Here is a 27,532-nt window from a genome sequence, read left to right as displayed (position 1 = left end):
ATATATATATATATATATATATATATATATATATATATATATATATATATATATATATATATATATATATATATATATATATATATATATATATATATATATACACACACACACACACACACACACACACACACACACACACACACACATAAGAGATGAGGAGGGATACATTGGAGTTTCTGTCTTTGTTTATCACTTGCCCAACATTACACCTTCTCAGAAGGCTTCTTAAGGCTAAAAGACAGACAAAATTAATAAACTAATCCAAAGTACATATACCACATAGAAAAGATAAAAAACACTAAACCATAAGGGGTACAACAACATGTGTAAACCAAAACAGATGTATAGGATTGGTTTACACATATTGTTGTATCCCTTACTGGTTAGTGTTTTTTTTTATCTTTTCTATGAAATATATGTACTCTGGAATAGTTTATTAATTTTTCTATGTCTTAAGATGCCTTCTGGGAAGGTGAAATTTTGCACAAATAATAAATGAAGAAACTCTGGTATATCCTTGCTCACCTCTTCTGTAACTCAAAGTTTATCTACTGTATATATATATATATATATATATATATATATATATATATATATATATATATATAGAGAGAGAGAGAGAGAGAGAGAGAGAGAGAGAGAGAGAGAGAGAGAGAGAGAGAGAGAGAGAGAGAGAGAGAGAGAGTGTTACATTTACATGAACTAACCTTGCATATTAATGATGTCAAGTTCTTTGAAGGATACTTAAGAATGTAGTATGATTGCTTAAGGTTATGCCATTTCACCATTTTAAAATGTCCCAGTCTTACCCCTGTACATTATGAGGGTGAAAAGTACCATATTTCGTGGCTCATAAGACGCATGGGCTCATTAGACGCACCCAGTTTCGGCAGGCATTGAAATGAAAAAAAAAAAAAGATAAATTAATGGATTTAAGCTCTGAATATGAAGTGAAGGACTTCACCTGACATTTGAAGACTCTCACATGCATTTAGGTCATTATTATATCCCAATATTTTGCATTTAAAAACTTTAATATTTGCTAGTAGCCTATGTACCAATCTTATTGTGAGATGTAAACATGTACCTGGCATATGGCGTTGACAATGACTGTGAGAGACTACAGGGGTAATAAAGTTTGTTCATAAGAATGTTAAAAGATAGGTGCAATTTTAATTGTATGAAAGTGTGTTTTACCTCAAGGAGTAATGGCATTACACTGTAAAGAATGCAGTGAAGCTTGCCCAGGTCACCGGGTTTGGTGTGTAACTGACCGCGTGTTTGTTTTGGTTCATGGTGCATGGTCACTTAGCCAAATTTTTCCTGACTGGTGTCATTCTATATGAATTACCAGTATGACCTATTATATATTGTTACCTTGAAAGAAAGAGTTGTTTTAAAACCTCTGTTGCCATAGGCTTGCCACCAACCACCACCTCAATGCTGAACCTTGGCCTCATAGGATGCAGGCTCATTTCCTGAGACTTTTTTTTTTTTTTGAGAAAAGGTGCGTCTTATGAACCATCAAATGCAGTAATTTTTTCCTAGCCTCTCCTGTCCCAGCACTTTATGATGTTAAGTGTATATATATATATATATATATATATATATATATATATATATATATATATATATATATATATATATATATATATATATATATATATATATATATATATATATATATATAATTTTTTTTATGCTGCATTAAAAAAGAATTTGTGAATTTTCATCTTCCTTCCCTGAGTGGATGATGTATACCTTGTTATAAATCATAACTATTTCTTGCAGACCCTAGTGGAGGCCATGTGTACCAGCTTGTCTCAGTACCACTCAGCAATGACATTGCATCCATATTTGAACTGGAGCCAACTACACAGATACGGTTTGACTCCATGGTGCCACAGTCTTCTTATGTCCGCCTTCGCCACCTGTGCACCTACACGTGGGTTCACTCCACCTCCATCCCTATTGACAAAGAGGAGGACAAACCTGTTATGTCAAAGGTACATTAAAGAATGAATGATAATAGCTATATGCAGTGCAAATTTGCCACTGATATTAATATTTTATATTTTATTTGAATGTTTGTTTAAAAAGTAAATGCCATCAAATGCACCACCTTCTCACTCTGTGTCTTGATTCTTTCTTCTGTATCATCACAGTAACAACTGATTTCTTACTGATGCTTTTTTTTTTTTTTTTATCTAGGTTGGCTGTGCTGCCATCAAAGAGGACAAGGAAGCATTTTCTCTTGTTCCTGTCCATGCTAAGGAGGTTAGGGATCTCGACTTTGCCAATGATGCCAGTGAGGTGTTAGCAAAGCATGCCAAGAAGCTGGAGAAAGGCACCATCACCCAAACTGAGAGAAAGTATGTCTTTTTGTCTGTTCACATAATGCTTAGACTGTTAAAAAAAAAAATTATATCAGGGGAAAAAAAAAAAAAAAAAAAAAAAAAAAAATATATATATATATATATATATATATATATATATATATATATATATATATATATATATATATATATATATATATATATATATATATATATATATATATATATATATATATATATATATATATATATATATATATATATATATATATATATATATATATATATATATATATATATATATATATATATATATATATATATATTTATTTATTTATTTATTTATTTATTTATTTATTTATTTATTTATTTATTTATTTATAATTTTTTTCTTTTATAATATCAAACTTAAAATATTTTTGGTAGGTTTTTTCATTAAGTAAATTCCAAAAAACTAAATGATTTTAGATTTCTGAGTAATATACCTTAAGGGGAGCATCACACAATTTTTTTAATTGAATAAGAAATACACTCTTACATATTGTAAAACTCTTCAGCAAGCTTGTGACAAAGTTTTATGAAGAAATAAGCAAAAATTAAAGAGTTATGGCTGATTTTCTCACTTTCCTCCCTTTCACCCGTCACTCATATCACACCCTATGCATTCACATTTGTGATTTGTGTTAGTTTTTTGTGAACAAAATGCCGGAAGCAAGCTTTTGTGATATTCACTGGTATCTGCCTAAGCTGCACACTGAGATTTGTCATGGCCTCAGTCAATAAGGAACAGAGGTAGAGGATGTATATTTCAACTTGCATCTCAGCCTTCCAGCCTTCCATCATTTCATATGTCTAAGAGATTAAGATAAAGTGAGATAGCAGCCAAGAATCTATGAAGGCATGAAGGAGATGACATGGCAACCTTTGGCCTCCCTCTATTGTCACCACCACCACCACCAACATTTCTGCCCACACCTTTATCCCCCACTGCACCAATACCTCTGCCCACCACAGCCATTTATCCAGGTACTCCTGAAGAGCCACAGCAACACATTTTCAAGCACCACAACCTGTAGTGACACTAAAACCAGGCACTTCAGAAAAAAATGTCTTCACACCAAAAACAGATGAAGGTTATGGAAAATATTTTATCTCTGCATCACATAAGTTTAGTTGAGTTATATCATCTGAAGAGCAGCTCCACAATATCTCAATACTGTTTTTTTTTCAGTTTTCTTTTATCTGATTTGTCACTCTTATGCAGATTTCAATAAACAACACATCTTAGGAACATCTATCACTTCATAACCTCTTATATGATCATAGTATGGGTTCCATTGTAATCATTCTTGTAATCATTTTGCCTTCCACACTGAATCTTCATCATCCTCTTTAGGAATTTCAACAAATCTTTTGTTATTGCCCAAGACATGTCAAAAACATTTGATAGAGTGTGGGACAAAGTTTTCATTTTCAAACTACTCTCCAATGGCTTCTATCATTCTGTAACTTTATCTCAAGTTTCCTCTGTGACTGTTATATTACTATTGTGGTAAATGGTCACTGTTCTCGTAAATCTATCAACTGCAGTGTTCCTCATGGTTCTGTACTGTCACACACTCGTAAGTGAAGGTTATTAGAAAAGAAAAATTCTAGATTTTTTAGAGAACCTTTTATTGCATGGATATTTCAGTTGTGATTAATGGTTATAACACCTGTACCTGCCATCAGAATTTGCAAAGTCAATCAGTTATCTACTCTTTCTTTAAGTTGCACAGTTTCTCTGTAATAATCTTTTTAAATTATTTTCAGGTCCCTGATGCAGTTGCTGATAGAACTGGTATACTTTACAGCTGAAAAAGAGCATGAACAAACTAAGAATGAAAATCTAGCTCTTGCTTTGGAGGTAACAAATCCCAATAGAGATAGACAGAAACTCCTTCGAGAACAGAGCATCCTGAAGCAAGTGAGTGTACTCATGATTGTTTACATAAATATAATACATTGAATTTTGGTGTGTGTGTGTGTGTGTGTGTGTGTGTGTGTGTGTGTGTGTGTGTGTGTGTGTGTGTGTGTGTGCGCGCGCGCTTGTGCGTGTGCGCATGCACATGCGTGTGCGCATGCATTTTTTGCATGTGTGCAGTCAAGTAGGGTATGTCGGTCATGTGGCTCTGACAGGTATTCTTCCAATTACTTGGTAACAATGGTGAAACATCCAGATTCAGTGATGGTTTGGGGATATTTTAGTGAGGTAGCTAATCATGGTGCTCTGTGTTTCTTAAAAAAAGGAGAAGCACTGAATGCTGTGAGGTATAAACAGGTTTTGGAGGATCATTTGTTGTCTTGTTAACAGTTGTATGATGTTGACCACTTCCTGCAAGATGGTGTACCATGCTACAGTGCAAAATCTGAAAGGCTGATTCTCAGGAAAGGTGATCCAGTTCCTAGATTGGCCAGGAAATTCCCCTGACTTGAATCCAGTAGAAAACCATTGATCATATATGAAAGCAAAGATGAGTGACTGTGACATTTCATCTGTACAAAAAAATATTTTACATATGAAAAATGGTTCTTCAAGTAAGGAACATATCCCAATAATTAGATAGAATATATATAATATACATTATATTAATTCAGGTCAGGAACTGTAAAGAAATTTAAAAAATTTTGAAACTTTTTCTCTAAGATTACAGAATGTCGAATCATGAAAGATAGATGAAGAATATTCATATGAAAAGTATATAACAATTGATAAAGTTTGTCCTTTTGTGTCTTAATTTCTTTTAAAAGTGAAATATGGTTATTATTTACAAACCACTCCAAAGAACTCAAGGGAATATTTTGCATACATACAATGGTTCTTTAAAAAAGGAACATATCCCTATAATCAGAAAAAAAATTGAGATTAAAAATTTTTCACATTTTGTAATTCAGGTCTAGACCTGTAAAAAAAAATGCAAAAGCTGCAGTTTTAGCAATGTGGGAGGATGATTTGACACCAGAGTACATGAAGAGACATGCTCATTCCATGTCATCAAGAATCAGCGAAACAAGACAAAGTATTAATATTATACTGGTTGTGTTGTAAAAAAAAAAAAAAAAGTAAATAACAATGTTGACTTTTTTGCTGACACTCTAAATTAATGTGATTGCATATCGCCCTTTGAATAATGTCTACAACTTTAGTATTGTCCTCTAGCTTGTGGTGGTCCTGAAGCTTCCTTTGCTGATCAGGTGAATTGGTATCAGCATATTTGTTCTTTGTGGCAGTGTGTGTGTGTGTGTGTGTGTGTGTGTGTGTGTGTGTGTTTGTGTGTGTGTGTGTGTGTGTGTGTGTGTCTGTGTCTGTGTCTGTGTCTGTACTTGTTTAAAGCTTACATATTTTCATGGGTGTAGTTGGGTGTAGTATTTACACTCTAGTTTATTGGATTGGAGGTATGTTTCCATAAGTAGTGAATTGACATGATGGGGGATAGTGTGTACAAGTACAACCAGGTTGCTGCAAACATGCACTATTCTAACTTAAATTGCGTCTAATGCAGGGGGTCAGTTTGGCTCTCAAGTCACACTCTAATATGTGGGATTCAAAATCCTAACAGATGAGTAGGTTGCAACAAGCCACAGAGAAGTCTGTAATGCAGGTGGAAAGAGTGTGGACAACTGCTGCCACCAATGCCACTTGCAATGATGCTAGTTCATGAACTGACCTTGGGGGGAGGGAGTGAGCTGCTGCAACCACCACCCTTGGACCCACAGTGATAAAACTGAACATTCCGCCATCCCCACCACCTGTTGTGATAGTACTGAGCATGCCACTGCCACTGCTGCAGTTGTTCAGTACAATATCACCTGCAGAGTTAGTACTAAGTGTGCCACTGCTGCCACCTGCAGTGATATTACTGAACATGCCATAATCCCCACTCCCACCACTACCATCTGCAGTGATAGTACTGAGCATGCTGCTGCAGTTGCCACTGCCAACCCTGTCACCCATAATGATAGTACTGAGTGTGCTGCTGCCACTGCAGTCACCCCTGCCATCTGCAGTGATGCTGTGCTTGGCAACTGTGCATTTCTCTTGTGACCTGCAGCTATGAGGTTGCCCCTGCTTTACACCATTACAGAACTATTGTTTATCATTTGGATTTAGTGATGAAAGCCATAGCATTGCACTCAAAGAACACATTGAGAATGTGAACTCCAACTGGGCAAGACATGAGGTGATATCAACAGTGAGCATTCATCAGCTGTGCCTGCAAACATTGGCTCAGCATGATATTTTACTGACTATTTCTGTACTGTGCTTGTAATCTAAAGTTAGTACTAGCCTCTAAAGGTGTTCACAAGTATCTAAAATTAATGATGGAATGATTTAGTCAGGGATATAAACATTTGTAAGTGTTATGAAGTAGTATCAACGTGTATTAACAATGAGCATTCACCAGCTGTGTGTGTAAACAGTGGCTTGATGTGATCTTTTAATGATTGTTACTATACTGTGTCAAATTTTATTAATTGACATTTTGATGTTTTATGAATTCCTTTATATTTGTTACCTTTAGTTTTATATATATATATATATATATATATATATATATATATATATATATATATATATATATATATATATATATATATATATATATATATATATATATATATATATATATATAATATATATATATATAAAATTTTTTGGGTGAGTTGCAGGTAGTCAGGAAATATTTTTCAATATTTGGGAGGCCTGCCTTAGACAGGTCGCAACCATAGTATTTAAAAAAAAATTTATTTATTTTTATTTATTTATTTATTTTTTTTTTGCCATTACTTTCATTTTAACTCTAATACAAATCATATCTAATATGGGAAGTTAGTGGAACCAAACCCCAGCATCTGACTAAATAGACATGCACTTTTTTTTTCTCCAATAAACAATAACAGCAAATTGTTAATTTATATTTTTCACACAGATTTTCAAGATCCTTCAAGCACCCTTCACAGAGTATCAAGGGGGAGATGGACCACTGCTGCGCATTGATGAGCTGAATGATCCACGGCATTCAGCTTACAAGACAATCTTCCGTCTCTGTTACCGTTTGTTACGACTAGCTCAGCAAAACTACCGCAAAAATCAGGTACAGTGTACATAAGGTCTTTAGGATTAGTATTGAATGACTGCAATGTAAAATAAAGGCCCTGTCTAGGTAATCATTTGATGACCATCCCATTGGTTTTTATTGAATGAATTTATTTATCCAAGATATTTTGGATAAATAAATATCCTGGATCTAAAGTAGTAGGGTGAAGGAAGCAGGAAAAGTATTTGAAGGTATGAATAGACTGTTTGAGGGTAGAACACTGTGAATGAATGTGAAGGGAATATTGTATGAAAGGATATTAATACCTACTGGACTGTATGATGCCAAGACTTGGAATATGTGAGTAAGAGACAAGAAGATATTAAATGTAATGGAAGTGATTTGTCTGAGGAGTATGTTTGGAGCAACTTGGATGGATAGCATCAGAAAAATGAGGAAGTGAGAAGGAGAATGGGTGTTGCAAGAGATTTGGCAGGAAAAGCAGAGCAATGTGTGCTGAGATGGTTTCAATATGTTGAGAAAATGGAGGATGATAGGCTGGTGAAGAAGATAGTAAGATTAAGTGTGAGAGGTGTGCACTTGCAGGGTAAGCCATGTAAGGGATGGATAGATAAGGCCTTAAAGGATACTAGAGCTTAGTAGAATGATTGTGGTAGACAAAAGTGTATGGAGAGCAGTTGTGAATGCATGAGGAATGATGTGATGTGACCTCAGAGGGAGGTGCCACACACTGATGGTCTCATACTTTTTAGGGGAGACAGCCTTAGTATATATATGATTGTATTTATTTATTTATCATATCCAGTTCTTTTATGATAGTTGGATACATTTTTCTGGAAACTATCATACTGAATTATTGTGTTACCAAAATGCTTCTCTTGATAAAATTATAATTTATTGTTCTCACATTTTATTTATGGAGTGTGTGTACATGTATGTGTGTATTTACCAAATATTAAATGAATATTTAGAATGAAAGAAGCACTTATCATAGGAGGGAACTGCACTTACTGATTCTTCATTCTTTTACAGGAACACATTGCACAACACTTTGGCTTTATGCAGAAACAGATTGGCATTGACATTTTGGCTGAGGAGACCATCACTGCGCTTCTTCACAATAATCGAAAGTTGCTGGAGATCCATATTACTGCCACAGAAATTGAAACCTTTGTGGGATTGGTGAGAAAGAATATGCATAAGTGGGACTGGAGATTCCTAGACTACTTGAAGGTTGGTGTTACTGTACTGTATACTTTCTTGTTCTTTATTTATTTATTTTTTTTTATTTATTGTGAAAGTTATCTAATATGTATTGTTGGTCTCTCCTTTTTATTTGCCATTAAAGTTAGTGTTGACAGATGAAGTTGCAACACACCATTTGAAATTGCCACTAGATAGCTCTTAACTTAACCCTCCAAATAACCTACATGGTTTCACCCAGATCCAAAAGATTAGTGCTGGTAACTCTTCAATAATAGTGTGATCATATCATGGCAACAATGCCACAGTATTTCAAGGTCACATAAGACTGCATGGTTAAATCTCTGTACCTGAATTTATTCACCTGTGTTTTTTTTTTGCTGCATGGAGTATAAAGGTCTGCCATTTTCACCAAAAGAATAAAAATGGTCAGGGCCACCATAAACAAGGCTGTGAGAATCTGCATCATCACTCTGAGGCAACAAGGAGTTGAAATCAACAAGATTGCTGCCCATGTTGGCTGCCATAGCAGCATTATCTTTTGTATTCTTGCCACTAGCAGAGATCTAAGTGATTATGAGGTTCCCTTCATCAAACCTCACCTGGCAAGCAGAGAAAAACTTCTATGAAGATTGATGCACTCATATTTTGACAAAGAAAAATCCATTCATAACATACAGGGAAATCAAGAAGGAACACTCAGAACGGCTGCATAATGTGTCAGGACTTGAGTGCCTTTACCTCAACCTGAAGCAGTCCATTCACAAAGCTGCATCAAAATTCCCCCTCTGTGGCAAGTAACATGGACAGCAATCTTGTTGACCTTGACTCTTACTTGCCTCAAGGTGATGTGAACCCTCTCCACCTTGCTTGTGATGGCTCAGACTATTTTTGACCTTTTGGTGAAAAGTAGTTTACCTTACCCTAGTTTATCAGGGACAGGATGGTGCCTCCTAATGAAGGAGTTACTTCACTGCAGTCTGCAGTTTTGGCATTTGGGATCCGTTTCCTTGAGTGGATGCCCTTCCTGTTTTTGGACCAAAGCCTGGATTTGAACCTGTTTGTCTGAGGACCCCTCAGCCATATAAGTGAGCACAGTTCCACTGTATCACAGCAGCCCCCTTTATACTCCTTCATACTCCACAGGTCAAAAATACACTGGCAGGCAAATTCAGGAACAAAAGTTTAACCCTGCAGTCTCGTGTGGCTGAGGTACTGAGGTGGTGGTGTCACTACATGATCATACTTTTATTGGGGAGTTACTAGCACTCATGTCTTGGATCTGGACAAGAGTATGTAGGTTTCATAGAGGATTGAGTTAAGAGCCATTTACCACCAATTTTAAGTGGTTTGTTGCAACTTCATCTGCTGACACATTACTTATTTGTGTCATTGCACAAATGCTCCCTCTGGTATTATATTCACATGTTTTATGAGTGCTCAGTGGGGTCCTTTAGATGGCATTGATGTTTGCACTTCAGTTGCTATGGTTGTTTGCTGCAACTTTGATCTCATGGTTGTATATTATTCTTAATTGGTAAAGAGATTTTACCCAAATTATTGAAAAAAATGTAACAAAATAAAAAACTGACTTTATATTTCAGGTGTTGTGCATCTCCAACAACCAAGCTATCCCTCGCACCCAGGAGCTGATATGCAAGAGTGTTTTTAGTGAAAAGAACAAGGACATCCTCATAGAGACCAGGTAAGGGAAGGAAAGAGGGGAACAACTTATAGAAAGCCTCTTCCCCATCTCTCTCTCTCTCTCTCTCTCTCTCTCTCTCTCTCTCTCTCTCTCTCTCTCTCTCTCTCTCTCTCTCTCTCTCTCTCTCTCTCTCTCTCTCTCTCTCTCTCTCTCTCTCTCTCAGTACTTCAACAAAGACTGTTGAAATGACATAAAAAAAGTAAGTCAAGTAGTCTATAATAAATTCATGAGCCTTGTCTGGTAGAGGCACAACACATCTCTTCATTACTAAGTAACTGGTAAGGATTTGTCTTGTTTACTGGTCATAGTAAATATTTCATTTCCAAAGCCAAGAATTGCTAGTGGCCCTTCCTATCATGTTTGGATTCCTGAATTTTTAACCTAAGATATCTGATCTCTGTGTTTAGGTGGACCCCCAATCTTTTGCCTTAATATATGGTCTTCAGAACTTTTCTTATACTTAAGGAAATATGGTAATTTGTATTGGTATAGTTTGCATTCCATGATCTGTATCTCAGTTTTCCTAATACAAATTAAAGGTGATAATCATGAGATAAAGATGAAAAAAAGTAATAGTGAAGTAACAAAGAATAAAATTATTTGTTTCTCATATTTTAGGAAAAAAAAACTAGTGAAAGGTTCCTATCACGGAACCCTCAATCTACATTAGCCTCTTTTTCTATTATGTGCAGAAGACATGATAATATTCCAGATCTACATTTTGATTCCAGATGTCTATTGATCAGATTGCATCTGATTCCAGATGTCTATTGATACTTATATAATGAATTATTCTGTTAATTACTGCATTTATTCCAGGGTGATTGAAGAAATGGAGATGCAGAATGAACTTGATGCTTCTAGTACCTTGTTACCTATTGAAGATGGAGAAGACGAGGTGATTCTTTTGTGGAACAATGGAGAGGTAATGCCTAATCTGTAATGGTTAAAAGGTATTTGTTAAGTTGAGGTATTCACCATCCTTTTCAGTCAACATGTAGGAACAGATCAGTGCTGAACTTGGCTCACACATGTTCAGTGGTCTGTTTGATTATATGAAGGCTCAGTGCCTCAATGTAAAACAGTGGAGGAGGTTAGAGAGGAAGACATACATGTCTTTAAAGCTCACTATGAGTTATATAGTGTAATTTAAAGTGATATACATATGTTGACCCACTTCTAGGCTCACTTTTTTTTTTCCATGATTGTTATTTTGTACTTAGGGTATTTTAAACATCATAGATTGGCAGTTTTGTGTTTTAGGAACCTTGAAAAGTTATACAAGGTCTGTCTGGAAAGTATACAGTTATTTTTAATATCTCAAAGCTAACAAGAACATGTTGATGAAACTTGGCAACTTATCATAGGGGAGCTTACTCTGCATGCATGAATAGACACCCTCCTGTGAGATAACTCAATTAGGCACCATCAAGTGAGTTTGTATACTGTGTGACCATTGTATTCACACTGACCAAGCAAGTATATCAGCAAAATATGTGTCATATTGTGTTTGAAACTTTAACATTTGTCAGCAGAAGCAACTGAAATTATTTTGGCTGCTGGGTATGATAAAGCAAACTTAGCCCAAGTAACATTTTGGTATTGAGGCTTCAGAACTTTGTCAGGAATATACTCAAAGCAGTTCATGTTCTTGAAGTCTTCAAAGAAATAGAGTACTTAAAAATATTGGATATCCTATTTTTACCAAAATATTGCATTATACTAATCTATGTGCCCCAATAGTCCAGATTCAGCTCCTCTTATCATCTGGCTTTTCCAAAATAATTAGTGTTTAGAAGGAAATTAATAACATCATGAGACAACTGATAGCAGGATTGGTGGCCTAAATATGTGAAGTTTTAAGAGAACTAGTGTAAAGGTTGAAGAACCAATTGCATTGTAAAGATATTTTTATGCTAATATTAATGGTTGGATGTTTTTTAGACAGGCCATACACTTATTAAGTGATTCCTGTATTTGACAAGAAGATCTAGTTGCATAGAAACTGTGCATTGAAATTTCTTAGGTATTTAGACATTGCAGCAGCAGACTTTGATTTGACTTTCCAGTTGCAGAGTTAACAGTCAGAAACAAATCGCAATTGTTCTCATTTTTCATTTTATCTCATTTCAGCGTTCCAAGTCAATTGTTGAGCTTGCAGCACGCGCTCAAAACCAGAATGAGTCTGAAGGAGGTGAAGATCGGCTCATCTTGGAGTATTACCGTCACATGCTCGACCTGTTTTCCAATATGTGTCTTGATCGTCAGTACCTTGCCATCAAGCCCCTCTCACCACTCCTCAAGATCAACCTCATGCTAAAGTGAGAGAGAGAGAGAGAGAGAGAGAGAGAGAGAGAGAGAGAGAGAGAGAGAAACAAACTAGTGTAGCAAAAAAAGGCTAAGGATATCCATTTTTTATCGTGCTTTCATGGCTTCTTAGATGATATTGCTTTAATCAGTAGATTTGTATGAGTGATTATAATTTTTTACTAAACGTAAGAGGTAAAGAAGAAAGCTTGAAAGATGAGATAGAGCAAATATCTTGAAATTTTAAGGAAATTATTGAAATTTAAGGGAAAAACAAATAGTGAACATTCAGAGAATAATGAAAGATGCAGAAATTTTAGATAAGCTGGGGTACAGTGAAAATTATTGTAACTACTATGTGAACGATATAAATGAAAGCAATGAGAGAAAGGTTGTTATAGGATTAAAGGAGTTGGAAAATGTAAAGAAATTACTAAGAGTGATCTTTCCTCTTTCTCCATTTAGATCCAGAGATCCAGTGGTTTCAGTAATTTCAATTTAGTCATTGTGTGTGTGTGTGTGTGTGTGTGTGAGAGTGCACCCAACATGCATATGTGCCTGTGGGAACCTTGTCTCAGTTACCCCCTATTTTTGGGGGATATCAGTCTCATTAAAAGAAAATTTGGGAAAAGGACAATATTCATATGTGATTTTATGAACTTAGAGAAAGTTTTTGATGTAAAAAGTTATAGGTTATCATTTTATCATTTTTTCTCATCTTTTATCTTTTTCATGCCACACACCTCTTACACCACTTAAAGCTTCCTCCTGATATGTATAATTTCCTTCTACATCCAGAATGAAGCAAATCCTCATGAATTTTATTTTACATTTGTAAAGCATTGATTTTCTCAATGATTTCAGGAAAACACCTCTAATAAGGGCTGTCTATTTGCATTAGGGTCAATCATGTCTCAAATCTGTTGTCTTTTAAGCAGATGCACCAAATTGCCCTCAAGATTGATGCAGTTGTATATTTAGACTCAAAATCCGAACATTACCATTAATTTGTTTTTGTAAATGAAGTAAAGCCTTAATCATGATGCTTACAGTTTTTGTTATTGGCAACGTTTTTAATTTTTTCATTTTTTTTTTCCCAGGTGCATGGAAGAAGACACGCTGACCTATGACCTGCGTGCTGCTTTTTGTCGCCTGATGCTGCATATGCATGTAGACTGTGAGCCTCAGGAAATGGTTACTCCAGTCAAATATGCACGTCTGTGGTCAGAGATACAGTCTCACATGTCCATCTCAGAGTGAGTAATTATTTTTCAGTGGATTTATTAACTGCAGGTATAGAATGATGTCTGTCACTATAATATGGCCTAAAATATAATTTTATCTTATCAGATCGTAATTAAAATACACTGCCTTTGTCTTTGTGGATTTTATTATAACAGGTCATTTGGCAACATTACTGATTCTAAGTTGAGCTGCACTCAATAGTTGAGGTACAGTTCACTTTCTGAACCAATCTAGCTTTCTTTTCATAATGTAGTAAGGAAATTTAATTGATTATTCCCTATATGCAGTCTTAGTAGATTATTAGTGATTAAAAGCAAGTTTGTTAATTAAACTTGTATTGTTGATTAGGAGTTGTGGAATGTGTTTGCAACTGAATGCAAATATGGAAAGTGGTTTTCTATGTGAATGAGGGATGTTGATGGCAGGCTGCATGAACAATAGATAACCAAAAAGGAAAGGAATATTGCATGTTTGAAGAGTGGAAAGACAGCAAGAGTAAATAGGATTGTGGTTGAGATATTAAAGTATGAAGAAGAAATTGTGATTGAATGGATGCTTAAAATTTTTAGCATTGCTCAGGAATTGACAGGGTAGAAGTGAATCAGCAAAATAATGTGATACAAGTTCATTGAGTATATTTGGAAGCTTTTTATAAGAATGCAGATCCATGTATTTGGATAAATGATGGAAGAGTGAGTTGCTTTTGATAAAGTATTAGAGAAGGCATGTGTGATGCCTTTGGATGTTTTTATCTAGTATATATGAATGGTGTGATGAAAGGGAAGAAAGCAAAGGTTGGTAATGTTGGAGTGAAGATGTGTACAGTCAGCAAATACTGATCTTGCATTGTGGCAGTACATGCTACTTGGAGAATGTATTTTACTTAATGCCTCCAAGCAAACATAAAAAATGGGCTGGGACAAATTGACTTATTGGCATCTCAAGTGTACCTCTCCTCCTCATGTCCATAGCAAAAATGACCAGTATTGTGTAGGTTACCAGTGTCAGTATTTATTGTGTCTTCGGTGACGCACAATCACCTCTGTTCTCGGGGTGAAATGCATTATGTTCTGTTCATGCTGTGGTGTTTGTAGTGATAAGTACAAGGCAGGCAAGTCACAGTGATATTATTCTATCATAGATCTTCACATGTTAGGCTTAAATGTCAATATAGCAAAATATATGGATTTAAAACGTGAAACTTGCAGAATCTCATACGAAAATTTGTCAAGGGAGGCAGTGTAGAATTGTCTTTTTAGAAACAGTGGTGGCATCCCTTTATCGTTACCCCACGGCTTTTAGCCTCCCTATGTTGGCAGTTAGACTCTACTGCGACTCTTATGGCAAGGCAGCTGAAGTGGAGCAGCGGGGATGCCACCACTGTGCTTTTGTAAAGACAGTTCCTCACTTCTTCATTTGACAAATTTTCATATGAGGTTCTGGAAGTTTTGCATATTCTAATTCACATGTTTTGCTATATCAACACCATTCAAGCCTGACATGTTAAGATCTATGACTGAATGATATCACTGTGACTTGTTTTTCCTGCACTTATCACTACAAGCACCATAAAATGAAGAGAACAAAATGCATTTCAACCTAAAAAAAAAAAAAAAAAAGGTGATTACGTGTCATCAAACACACAATGAATACTGACACTGGTAATTAATACTGGTCATTGTTGCTATAGGCATGAGTGAGAAGGAGAGATGCACTTGAGATGTCAATAAGTCAATATGTCTCTGTCCATTTCTTGTGCTTGCTGAGAGGCTTTAAGTAAGATGTGCTCCCTGAGTAATCTTTGCAGCCTCTTTGCAATATTGGTATTTGCTGACTGTATATACTCAATTCTGAATCTTGAGAAATATAAACCCCTCCCAGTAGGTGGAGACATTTATTCTGAAAGACAAGCTCAGTTGGACATAGGGTTTTGTTGGGCGGAGTGTGACCCCTCTGGTAAGGCTCTGGCTTACCAGGCTTCAGTTATCTTCACTCTTTGTACCCCACTCAGCCTGTATGACCCTCTGGAATCAAAATGGTCAGATTTATTCCCTCAATAATTGCTCTCTCTCTCTCTCTCTCTCTCTCTCTCTCTCTCTCTCTCTCTCTCTCTCTCTCTCTCTCTCTCTCTCTCTCTCTCTCTCTCTCTCTCTCTCTCTCTCTCTCTCTCTCTCTCTCTCTCTCTGTATGTGTGTCTGTCTATTTGTCAGTGTCTTTGTCTCTGTGTTACTATCTTACCTCTTCAAAACTATGCAAGCAGGTGGCATGCTCTGTGGAGCAGGGTCACGCTTAGTGCAAACTGCATTTTTGCCCAACTCTAACTGCTGATATGTGTAATGTGATACATGGTTGCACAATGTGGATTTTTTAAAAAATAATATTTTGTCCATCATGCAATGTGCAATTTGTGCAGTGAAAACATGCACACTGTTTGAGCCCAGTTTACTAAAGTATGTGAGAGTGAGGAGAATGAGAGAATAAGAGTATACAAGGAAGGAAAGAACAAAAATAAATGGGGCTCTTCCTTAGTTGTCATGCCCTGGAAGAAATTCTTAGGAACAGGCATCAGATTTGGATTGATTGACGGAAAGTGCATGCTGAAAAGAATGAGTAATGTGTATAGTGAACCCTTAGTTGTGTCTTTTAATATGTAGTTGAGCTGAAAAGGTGTAGAAGAGGTATACTCGTAAGTTTGAATGAAACTTAATTCTGCTTCTGGCATCTTGCAGTCAGCAATGTTATGAGGGTTGGATATCTCAATTAAGAAACATTTATAAGTTCTTTCCAGGCTCCCTTTGATGTATCTTAGCTAGATAGCAAACTGACTGGGCTTTAGAGTAATAAAGTTGTTTTTTCTTTTCTTTTTTCTTTTTTTCTGTGAAATTATGAGTAGGATTACCCTTATAATTATAAGTAGCTTGCTTCACTGGATATGATACTATTCATATGATATTTTTCCTGCAATACTGTGGTGAACTGACTCTCAAATGCCACTAGGCTATTCGGAATTAAATGTGTTCCATATCAAGAGTATGTGCAGGCTAGCCTATGGATGTGAGATGCCCATGGTACAGAATGGATGCAGACATTTAGTGCAAATATGTTGTGGGATTGAGGGTGGCCCATTATAAAGAAAATCACAGTGTTACACTAAAGACCATAATATGATCTTCCCTGTATGTGAGGCACATGATGGGACAGTAAAAACTGTGGAAGATAGAAAAAAATGGTGGAGGGAAAGGAGCCCTTGCCAAAGTGGTGGATGGTAAGGAACTTTTGAACTGGAGGAATTATCTGTATTTGAATATGGACCAAATGAGGTAAAGTTTGGCAGGGAAGAGAGTGGGTTGATCATTAGAAAGAGCTTCTCTATCAATCTGTAAAGATAGGACAGGGAGGAATTTTAAAGTGTGAATTATGATTGGTGCCACAATTGTACCAGATTTTTAAATTCAATGAATGGTAAGCTGGGCTTTTGTCTCTTGAGGAGATATGACATGCTTATGCTCTTTTAATAATTAATCATTGTAAATGCCACTTTTTATTCTAAAAACTTGCTCTGTCAGTTGGAAGTTGGCAGTCTTTGAGGGTGCTGGGCAGGTATTGACTCATTGCAAAATATTTGCCTGTATGGAATAGGTATAGGTACAGATATTGTTTGTGTGATGTGGGTTTGGGCTTCATGAGTGTTGGCATAAGTACTGCAGGTACTGGGCACTAGTTGGGCAAAGTTAGGTGTCATTCTCAGAGTTCTTAATTTCATGGCTTTGAGAGAGAGACAGAGAGAGAATTATATATATATATATATATATATATATATATATATATATATATATATATATATATATATATATATATATATATATATATATATATATATATATATATATATATATATATATATATATATATATAAAGTAAAATTTGCCAAGTCTGCAGTGAGTTCTATAATGGTGCATACATTAAGTGTATTATTATCTTCCAAGACAACTATTAATGCCTTTTGTTGCTGTTGCTGGTGATCTGTTTTGCTGCTTCAGGACCAAGCCACTGCGTTGGTAAAGACATCAGTTTTAACAAAATTTCAGCAATATTTATGCTGCTCCTCTGCTTGTGCCTGTGAAAGCACTTTTTGCATGATAACCTTTGTTTGCATTCTGCATGTTGGTCAGGTATTGCAAACATGCAAATATGTGAAGGTGGTATTAGTAGTGTTAAAAATGTTTCTGTCTGCCTTTGCTTATCAATAGAGCTGCTATTATAATGGAAAAACTACAAGACTGGTTTGGTAAGATATGACTAAAATTTTTACTTTTAAAATTTTCAGATTAGCAGTTATATACTCTGGTTGTCATTACATGAATTTTCCTTCACTATTGTTTTCCTTTCATATTCTTAGGAATTAACTATGTAATTTTTTTCTACATAGCATCTTGTATTTAGATTATAGTAACTAGGCATTAGCTTATTGCCATATTTTGAAATAAACTGAGAGATACAATATTCTGCTGCAGAAGAGGACTGCTAAAGACAGCATAAACTCTTGTTTTTCTTCCTGAAATATAACCACAAAAATGCTGTGATGACTTGGCTGACAGTCAGACCTACCTGAAATAAACTTTATATGCTTTTCTTAGAATATAATCACCAGGATTCTGTGATGACCTGACTGATGGTCAGACTTACATCAGACTAATCAACATTATTAATTTAATGCTTGTTATTTTTTGTCTTCTTAAACTGCAAACTGTAATTATCAAATAAATAAATGCATATTGTTCATTGATTTAATTACTTCTAAATTTTTTTTGAGTTTTCTAGTACATATTTTTTTTTTTTGTACAGATTACTGATTGCATATTTATTCATTAAGTTAACTCTAAATGCTGTGTTATGATCTCTAATATTTCTTCTAAAACCACATATAAATATTTTGTATGTCAACATTTTGTGGGAATCTATATTATATGCATTCATGAAATTTACCAAATTATTGTAATAAATTCAGTGTATTAGTATTTTCTTAATGTGTTAGAATTTTTTTTTCTTTTCTTCCATTGATACCCAACATAAGCTCTTTGGCATTTAAAACTACAAGCTGATTATACAAGATTCTTTTGCTTTTCCTACTCAATATATTTAATTACTTTCATATAAAATCTTAACTTCTAAGACAAGCAGCCAAAATTACTTTTAATAAAAAACCATTTCATCTGGTATATATATTGTTAGGCATTTAGCATTCAACAATTATTATCACTGCTATATGTATTCTTATGGTTCCTTTTATACTACTAATCCATTAATTCACATTCAAGTTGTCATTCAGAAAAAAAAAAACTACAGATTTTAATGATCTGAATATTTTTATATAACTATCTAGACTGATATAAGAGGGTGGAATCCAAATAAGCTGCTGTTTCCTTATTTCATTATATATTTTCATTCTCATTCTTTGATCTTACCTTGCATGCTTAGGAAAATGCAACTTACATGAAGATATATGTTGACAAACACATTTTGTGCTCAGTGGTTCACTTATCACTATGACTTAGTCCAAACAGCTGAAACTTTACATTCTTACTCATCTTGTCCATTGTGTCTGTTGTGCCCTGCCTTTCACCTGTAATATAAGATGAAGTTTTTAGTGATTGTAAATTAATCTAATACACATGACAACTTACTGGTCTTAACATATGCAAATTCTGCAATCATTTTAAAAATATTTCTGTAACTTAAATTTTGTATTGAATTTCTTTTTAAGAAAACAGGTGATATTCTGACAACAATTCAAGGTAAGATGCATAATGCAAAATAAGTTTCATTACTCTTCTGAGTATCCTTGAATGTTGTAATATTAGCAAGGCAGAAACCAAATTCCATTTTGCATTTTAAATGAGGTCTGATTGAACTATTATGACCAGTTAGTTTCTCCTTTCTGTGAACAAAAAACTCATCTTAAATAGCTTGGATTTAACACCCTTTCAAAAAAAAAATTAAAATAAAAAATTAAATAAATAAATAAATCTATATTAAATTGCCCAACAGCCTTTTACCTGTTCTTCCCTCGTTGTTTTGCTACATTGATCTTATGTTAACATTTGTTATCCAAATCTTTATACATTATTGATACTAAATTTTGTCCATCAGGATATATATATATATATATATATATATATATATATATATATATATATATATATATATATATATATATATATATATATATATATATATATATATATATACACATACACATAAGGAAGTGAAATTATAGCAGTGAAAATAATTCTTATATGTAATTGCATGCTAAAATGGAGTGAATTGTTGCAGCTATGTGATTTGGGTGTGATTTTGGCAGTTTGAGAGGTTTATGATTGATGTTTTAAGGGGGCCATCCAATTGAAGGGGGGAGATGAGGTCAGAAATGTCACTTATGCTGAGAAAAATTATGGACATATCTACACCATCTGGGAACACATTGATGAAGTTTTGTAGCTATATTCATAATAACATTTGAGTTATGGCTTAAAATATGACCACTATTGTGTTAACTCTTTCGTCTTGCATTATAGTGAAAAACTGCATACATTTTGACGAATTGCCTCAAAACATAATTCTGCTTGTCACTTAGACTTTTACTGGTCCTCTTGAGAAGCTGCATGCAGTCAAGTGTTAGTGGGCCTTGGTGCTCTGAAGAGAGTGGAGGTAATTGTAGATTCTCGCCACACTCTCCCTCTCTCCAATACCTCTCCACCATACCACAATGGTACTGAAGGCTCAAAAATTTGAAATAGTTAAGAAGAAAGTGAGAATGTTGTCTTGCAAGAGATGCAGTGAAAAAAACCGGAGATAGAAGAAACAAGTGACAGGACATGATGTCTCGCCAAACATCACATCATGCCTTTGCCACACACTGTTACATGCTTGTGCTCTGTGAATCAGTCTGGACTGTTCCCTCTACTTAGAAACATGGTTCATCAAGATTTGATATAGAAGCATCATTATTAGAAGAAACAGAAGAAAGGCTCGACAATGAAAATTAAATGCTTGTAACAAGCCAGTGGAAACTGAAAAAAAAAACTTGTATCTTCACATTGTGTAAGAATGAGTGGTAATTGCATCTCCTGTCTGCTTAATAGATTTGAAACAATATTAAGACTGGAATGAGCAGCCTAGACAACTCTCATAACTTTGACACCCATCTCCTCAGCCATTTATGCACTGATTTTAATGAAAGAAATACCCAAACAAAGAAAACTACCAGTATTTTAATGTAACTTTTTTTTTTCAATTCTTATAATAAATTAATTAATTTATTTATTTTTTGGAAATGTCTGCAAGAAAAACAGGGACCTTCAAAAAGATAATTCACTCCCAGCAAACAAAGCAAAATGTGAGAAAAATGCAGTGTCATGTCAAACACCACAGGATGGACTTCTCCACACAGAAACCACATGTTTCCACAGTAAAAATTGTAGGAGATAGATTTCAAAATTACCCTTTGGAAAACAAGGGTTGGGGCCAGCTGTGAAAAAAAAATGGCTGGGGATAGGGATACTTTGGTACTAGTTATATATATATATATATATATATATATATATATATATATATATATATATATATATATATATATATATATATATATATATATAAACCTGACCTTCCATAAAAAAATAATGACAAAGGAATGAATAGCAAATTTTATTTATTCATTTATTTTATTTATTTATTTATTTTTTAATGGATGGCCCCCTTAATGGAAAATTCAAGGGATTCTCTCATCTTCATTGTTCATTTAACTGTCAATCTGTCTATGTATCTATATATCTATGTATCTTTACCTATATATTTATATTTATCTATCTCTATTCATAGAAACCTTGGTCATCATTCAGCAATCCAGAGTGGCATAACAATAATTTTTTTTTTTTTCTCAGAGGAAAAGTATTTAAAATTCATAAATATTTTTATTTGTTATCATGCCTACCACTTCCATTAATTAGTGTTGCAATGTATATGTTGCTTACCTTTCCTAGTTTTCCACTTTGACCATGCAGTTAAGAATTTTGTATTGGTTGGTTAATTACTTGGATTTTGAAATATCTGATGCAATGAAAGACAATTCAGCAAGTTGAAAACAAATTGTGTTGGGTCTGAAACAGAAAATAGACATATGCATATATCTAGACAAGTGCTCTAGCTATCAAAATTTATTGTAGGAATATATCATGAGCTAATTCTGTGTTACTGTATTTTGTGTTGGAAACTGCAATCATTTGCTTGATAAATTCAATTTTTTTTATTTAACAAATAATAGCTTGCAAGTGTGCTACTTTTAAGGGTAACATCAACACTGTTTTATAAGGAGTTGCATACAGAGCAATATTACTCCACAGCAGATGTTCTAAGAATGTCAAAAAAGTAAGCATACTGGTTATTGTTGCTCTCTTTTTGAATCTTGAATGGTATAGTGGAAATGTCGTTTTGAAATAATTGTAGATGATGATATAAATTTTAAATTAGAAGTGTCTGAAAGTATTGTTCTTCACCAGACTAAAGAGTGAAGCCATGTACCATTAGGCATGGGTGCATTTGCAGTCTGATATTGGCCACTGATCATTTATGCCAATCAAATGCCAATGACAGTCTCACATTTACTAGACCCAATGAATCTAGAGCAGTCACTTCAATCAGTTGACTCAATGTACAAAAGAGCAGACACACAAGCTTATTCTCTTGGTGTGGCACTGTTATTGGAAGCAAAATCCACTGTTCCATTAATTCACAATGGATTTAGAAAGAGATGCCATCACTATGCCAACTGTCAGTCTATGCATCACACCACCTTCCATCTTTTCCCTGTGTTGGCTCTGATAACTTATTGCTGTGCATAACAAAGGCATTAACAAATGAAAATATATAATGTACTTTGACACTAAGTAGATATAAGATTTTAGAAAATGTGGTATTTAATAATAGTAATTCAATTAATTGGAACATGCTGGATGACTAGGATATCTATCTATCTATCCATCTATCTATCTATCTATCTATTTATATCTATCTGTCTATCTATCTATCTATCTATCTATCTATCTATCTATATATATATATATATATATATATATATATATATATATATATATATATATATATATATATATATATATATATATATATATATATATATATAGATAGATAGATAGATAGATAGATAGATACATAGATAGATAGATAGATAGATACAGAGAAAGAGATAGATAATCATGCAGGAAACCCTTCAGTTTTGCTGCTGATGAATACCTTTATATATAAATTATTCATAATTTCCTCCCAAGTAATGCTTCTGCTCCACTTTTAAATAGAATCTATATCTAGGATTTTTTTTACTAGTATTTAACAAGTGTTACATCTGCAGATAACCAAGTTAAATTAAACTGAAGGGCTCATATTACTTTTTATTCTCTCTCTCTCTCTCTCTCTCTCTCTCTCTCTCTCTCTCTCTCTCTCTCTCTCTCTCTCTCTCTCTCTCTCTCTCTCTCTCTCTCTCTCTCTCTCTCCTCTCTCTCTCATATATATATATATATATATATATATATATATATATATATATATATATATATATATATATATATATATATATATATATATATATATATATATATATTTATTTATTTATTTACACACACACACACACACACACACACACACAGAGACAGATATATAGGCTGATATATTTGTACACATATTGAAATTGGTATTTTAATCTTTGTGAATATACTCTGATTTGGGGCAAAATTATTATTGCATAATAAATTGTTATTGTTGTTATTGCATAATAAATATATAACTTGAATGTTCACTCAGTGTTATACTTGTTGCAGCTATGACAAACATGCAGCAGTGCACAGTGCAGAGGCAGCAGAGACAACCTTTAAGGATGTGATAAGTTTTGTAGAGGAATACTTATGCAATGTTGTGGACAAGATGTGGAGCTTCTCAGACTGTGAGCAGAACAAACTTACATTTGAGGTAAGAGTGTGGTCGTATTGGTTTTTGGAACTGTGAAAATTTATAGTTGTTTTCAATATATTAGGTGTCAGGAAGTATTGATATAAAACTCTATCCTAGCTCTGATATGATGAAAATATTTTTATTTGCCTTGTGATTCCATTTTTCTTTAGTAGAAAGAACAGATGCTGCCAACACATTCATGGTTGGATTGGAGCAATACTGCCACTTTGTAATCTATATGTCATAAAAGATAGCTGAAACTGAAGGGACTGGGAATATCTTCTATGTTTTTTATTCTTGTAAAATGGAAAAGAAAAGAGATTGACAATTTTTATCACTGAATTGTTGGTGATGGATGGTATTCCTTCTGTACAAGAGACACATTTACACACAGTGCAAGGTGATTATTGCCCAGCACTTACAGATTTGTATTAAAAATGGTCTATCTGCTTTCTTTTCTAATTTTTCTGAAATTTTCTGGCAGCATCATGTTCAGCAAAGTTTTCAGTGAAAGTCAGCACAGAATAAAAGTTCACATTCATTATCACAATTAAGTCAATTTGAACTTTTTGACTGCTCTAATCCACTGTCATTGTAGTATTCAGTGATGAAAAAATATTACTTGAAAGAACTGAACTACATTGAACTGAAGGAACACTTGTTGATTGGAGAGAGCAATTTTAGGCAGAGCAGGAGAGAGGCTGCCTCAGTCTACTATCTACTTAGCAGCTACATAATAAAGGCAACCAGGGTTTTTATTGTAGACCATGAGTGGATTATATTGGAAAAAAAAAAGGAAGAGCAGTACTAGTATACGAATGGGCATTGTTTATTATATGGTCAAACATTTTAATATCACACTGACATTATCTTCAAATGTGTAGCCAAATGATATATGATGCTCATTAAGTCTTTAGTGGAATTTTACTACAGTTCAAGTCACCCAAATTTTTTAACTCATTGTATTTTCTCTCTCTCTTAGTTTGCATTTATGGCTTGATTGATAATGTTCTTAATATGTGTTTCTTATCTCTCATGGCTGTTATTTGATTAGGTATTGTCAATGTTTCATAAAACTCATTACTGTCTTTAGTGGAATTTTACTACAATTTAAGTCTCTCTCTCTCTCTCTCTCTCTCTCTCTCTCTCTCTCTCTCTCTCTCTCTCTCTCTCTCTCTCTCTCTCTCTCTCTCTCTCTCTCTCTCTCTCTCTCTCTCTCTCTCATTTTTACTTTTTAGGTTGTGAAGCTGGCTCGGTACCTCATATATTTTGGCTTCTACAGTTTTAGCGATTTACTACGTCTCACCAAGACACTCCTTTCAATATTGGACTACTCCTTTGACACCGAGTCCAAGTACTTTCCAGGTAGCCTTTCTCAGGCTGTCATGAGAAGTAAGATTTATTCTAGTTCTGTATAATTGGCCAGAGTGGCTTTGGGCAAGGATGTGTGTTTGGTGAAGGTTGAGCTGGTGTGGTGTGGAAAGTGATCAGGACTTCAAGAAAAGATATAGAAAATTTGCAGAATTTCAGATGGATGGGGTCTAAACTTAAAACTCTTGTCTTTCTAGGAAATTTAGCAAAAGTCTTCATAATTTTCATATTAAGTTTATTTTCTTGGTAGATTGCACCTAACTACATTTCATGCATTTCATGCACCAATAATGAATAGCCCTTTTCATACATTAGAAGTGGCATTAAGAAAAAAAGCATAAACAAATTCAACAGGATATAAAACATAGATATATAGTAGAAATATATGGTACCCTGACTCAATATAGAAATTCACCTTTTCCTCACATTTATGCATCTTATATAATATATTTTGTATATATATAAACCATATATGCTATAAGAAGCTAATTTTGATTGCTTAGTGACAAATACAGTATGCTGTGTAAGCGGAGAGTTTGTGTTGAAAATTTTTAACCTCTTCAAGCCAAGCAACAATCACACAATTTCATATTTATGGTACTAGGAAGCCATCCATGCACATAAGTTTTCACTGTTATTCTGACTGCTTTTTATCTAACCCATGCTTAATGTCAGAATGGAATTTGTTCATAAGAGGCTCATAATACTCATAATACTGAATATAACAATGTACTTCTCACAAGAGAGAGAGAGGGGGGAGATCATGTGTGTGAATTTGCACACATGCATGCATACTTGCTCTCTCTCTCTCTCTCTCTCTCTCTCTCTCTCTCTCTCTCTCTCTCTCTCTCTCTCTCTCTCTCTCTCTCTCTCTCTCTCTCTCTCTCTCTCTCTCTCTCTCTCTCTCTCTCTCTCTCTCTCTGGGAGATAGATAAAGGAGAAGGAGAGAAGGACAAAAGACTGGGAAGTGATCCATTAGGAGGGGAAAAAGAAAAGGACAGCTGAACCAATGAGGGTTCCTGGTTCTGTATTGGATTACTGTAGACAAGAACTATTGGCATTTATTGCTGCATATAGGCCTGATAGCAAGATGGATGAAAAGTAGAGAGAAGCCTTCTATCCCATTGATGAATGTTTGCTGAGTTTCGGAATAAATGTAATTTTATTGGAGAATGTTTAGGTGTGTGTGTGTGTGTGTGTGTATGAACACATCATCTTAGTTTATTCAGGGATATTAGGCCTGATATATGATTAAATTTCATAAAATATCAATCATATTTTTGGAAATCAGGAAATAGGATTACTTTGTAACTTTCACTTCTAGCACATAATTTGCATGTCTGCAAATCACAGTTCACCTATCTAGGGTTAATTAAAATTAGATGCAGCAATGTGAATGTGAGAGTGAAGATGAGTGAATAATGTATTGAGATTTCAATTGATTTAAAAAATATTTAATAACATATAGTGTATTTGAGAAAAGGATCTTTTAGTTTGTATTTTTCTTTTCATTGTTTTATTTTCTGTTATTCTGCATTTTCTTGATTTGCCACATAATTCCAACCTACAAGAAAGGGCATTATATCATACAGATTGGTTTTGCAAAATTTTTTTTATCTTAAAGTGTGTGACACGTATTCCTAAGAATTCTTCTGAAGGCCATAATAAGATCAATGTCTGAAAATTTGCACTAGTTGATTTTAGGAACTTGTTTCATATAGCACTTTTTGTTATACCATGTATTGAAATACACTAATTTATTTCAACACCATCAAAATCTAAAATAGAAATCACAAAGTCTAAAATTATATATATATATATATATATATATATATATATATATATATATATATATATATATATATATATATATATATATATATATGTATGCACTTTATTTTGCCTGAGTTTGCCAGGTTGTTACTTGCACCATATATCTATACATTATTAAAAACAGCACTGAAGCTTCCTTGTCAAGATAAAGGTAGCAACTGCCCATCTCAGGCTTTAGCTGCCTTTGCCATTGCAGCCCCTCATTCCCATCCAGTATTTACCATTTACATCTGCTTTCCTCTTTCCAATTTCTAGCTTGAAAATTATTCTTTTCTAACTTTTAAGCTCACTGCCTTTCTTAATCCTTGCCAGCTCATAGCTAAGTTAAATTTGAGGGTTAGGAGGTTAATTCAGGTTTCAAGCAGAATATAACAAATAAAGTTCTTAATCACTCACACCCTCTGCCAGTCTGT

General features: G+C 34.2%; 1 protein-coding gene across 1 annotated transcript in view; it reads left to right on the top strand.

Annotated features, from left to right (window-relative positions):
* The window catches only part of LOC135108414 (inositol 1,4,5-trisphosphate receptor type 1-like), a 151,472-nt gene that overhangs the window by 33,358 nt on the left and 90,582 nt on the right, over positions 1 to 27,532 (top strand). Inside the window, 11 exon segments of the mRNA XM_064019369.1 lie at positions 1,795 to 2,009; positions 2,215 to 2,375; positions 4,152 to 4,305; positions 7,310 to 7,474; positions 8,471 to 8,671; positions 10,246 to 10,346; positions 11,166 to 11,271; positions 12,480 to 12,667; positions 13,754 to 13,909; positions 23,786 to 23,933; positions 25,154 to 25,307. Of these exon segments, the coding sequence (XP_063875439.1) occupies positions 1,795 to 2,009; positions 2,215 to 2,375; positions 4,152 to 4,305; positions 7,310 to 7,474; positions 8,471 to 8,671; positions 10,246 to 10,346; positions 11,166 to 11,271; positions 12,480 to 12,667; positions 13,754 to 13,909; positions 23,786 to 23,933; positions 25,154 to 25,307 (1,749 nt within the window).

Source organism: Scylla paramamosain, chromosome 17 (assembly GCF_035594125.1).
Source record: "Scylla paramamosain isolate STU-SP2022 chromosome 17, ASM3559412v1, whole genome shotgun sequence".
NCBI classification, from domain to species: Eukaryota; Metazoa; Arthropoda; class Malacostraca; order Decapoda; family Portunidae; genus Scylla; species Scylla paramamosain.
The sequence above is the reverse complement of the archived record's forward strand: the minus strand, read 5'-3'. Positions and strand labels throughout refer to the sequence as shown.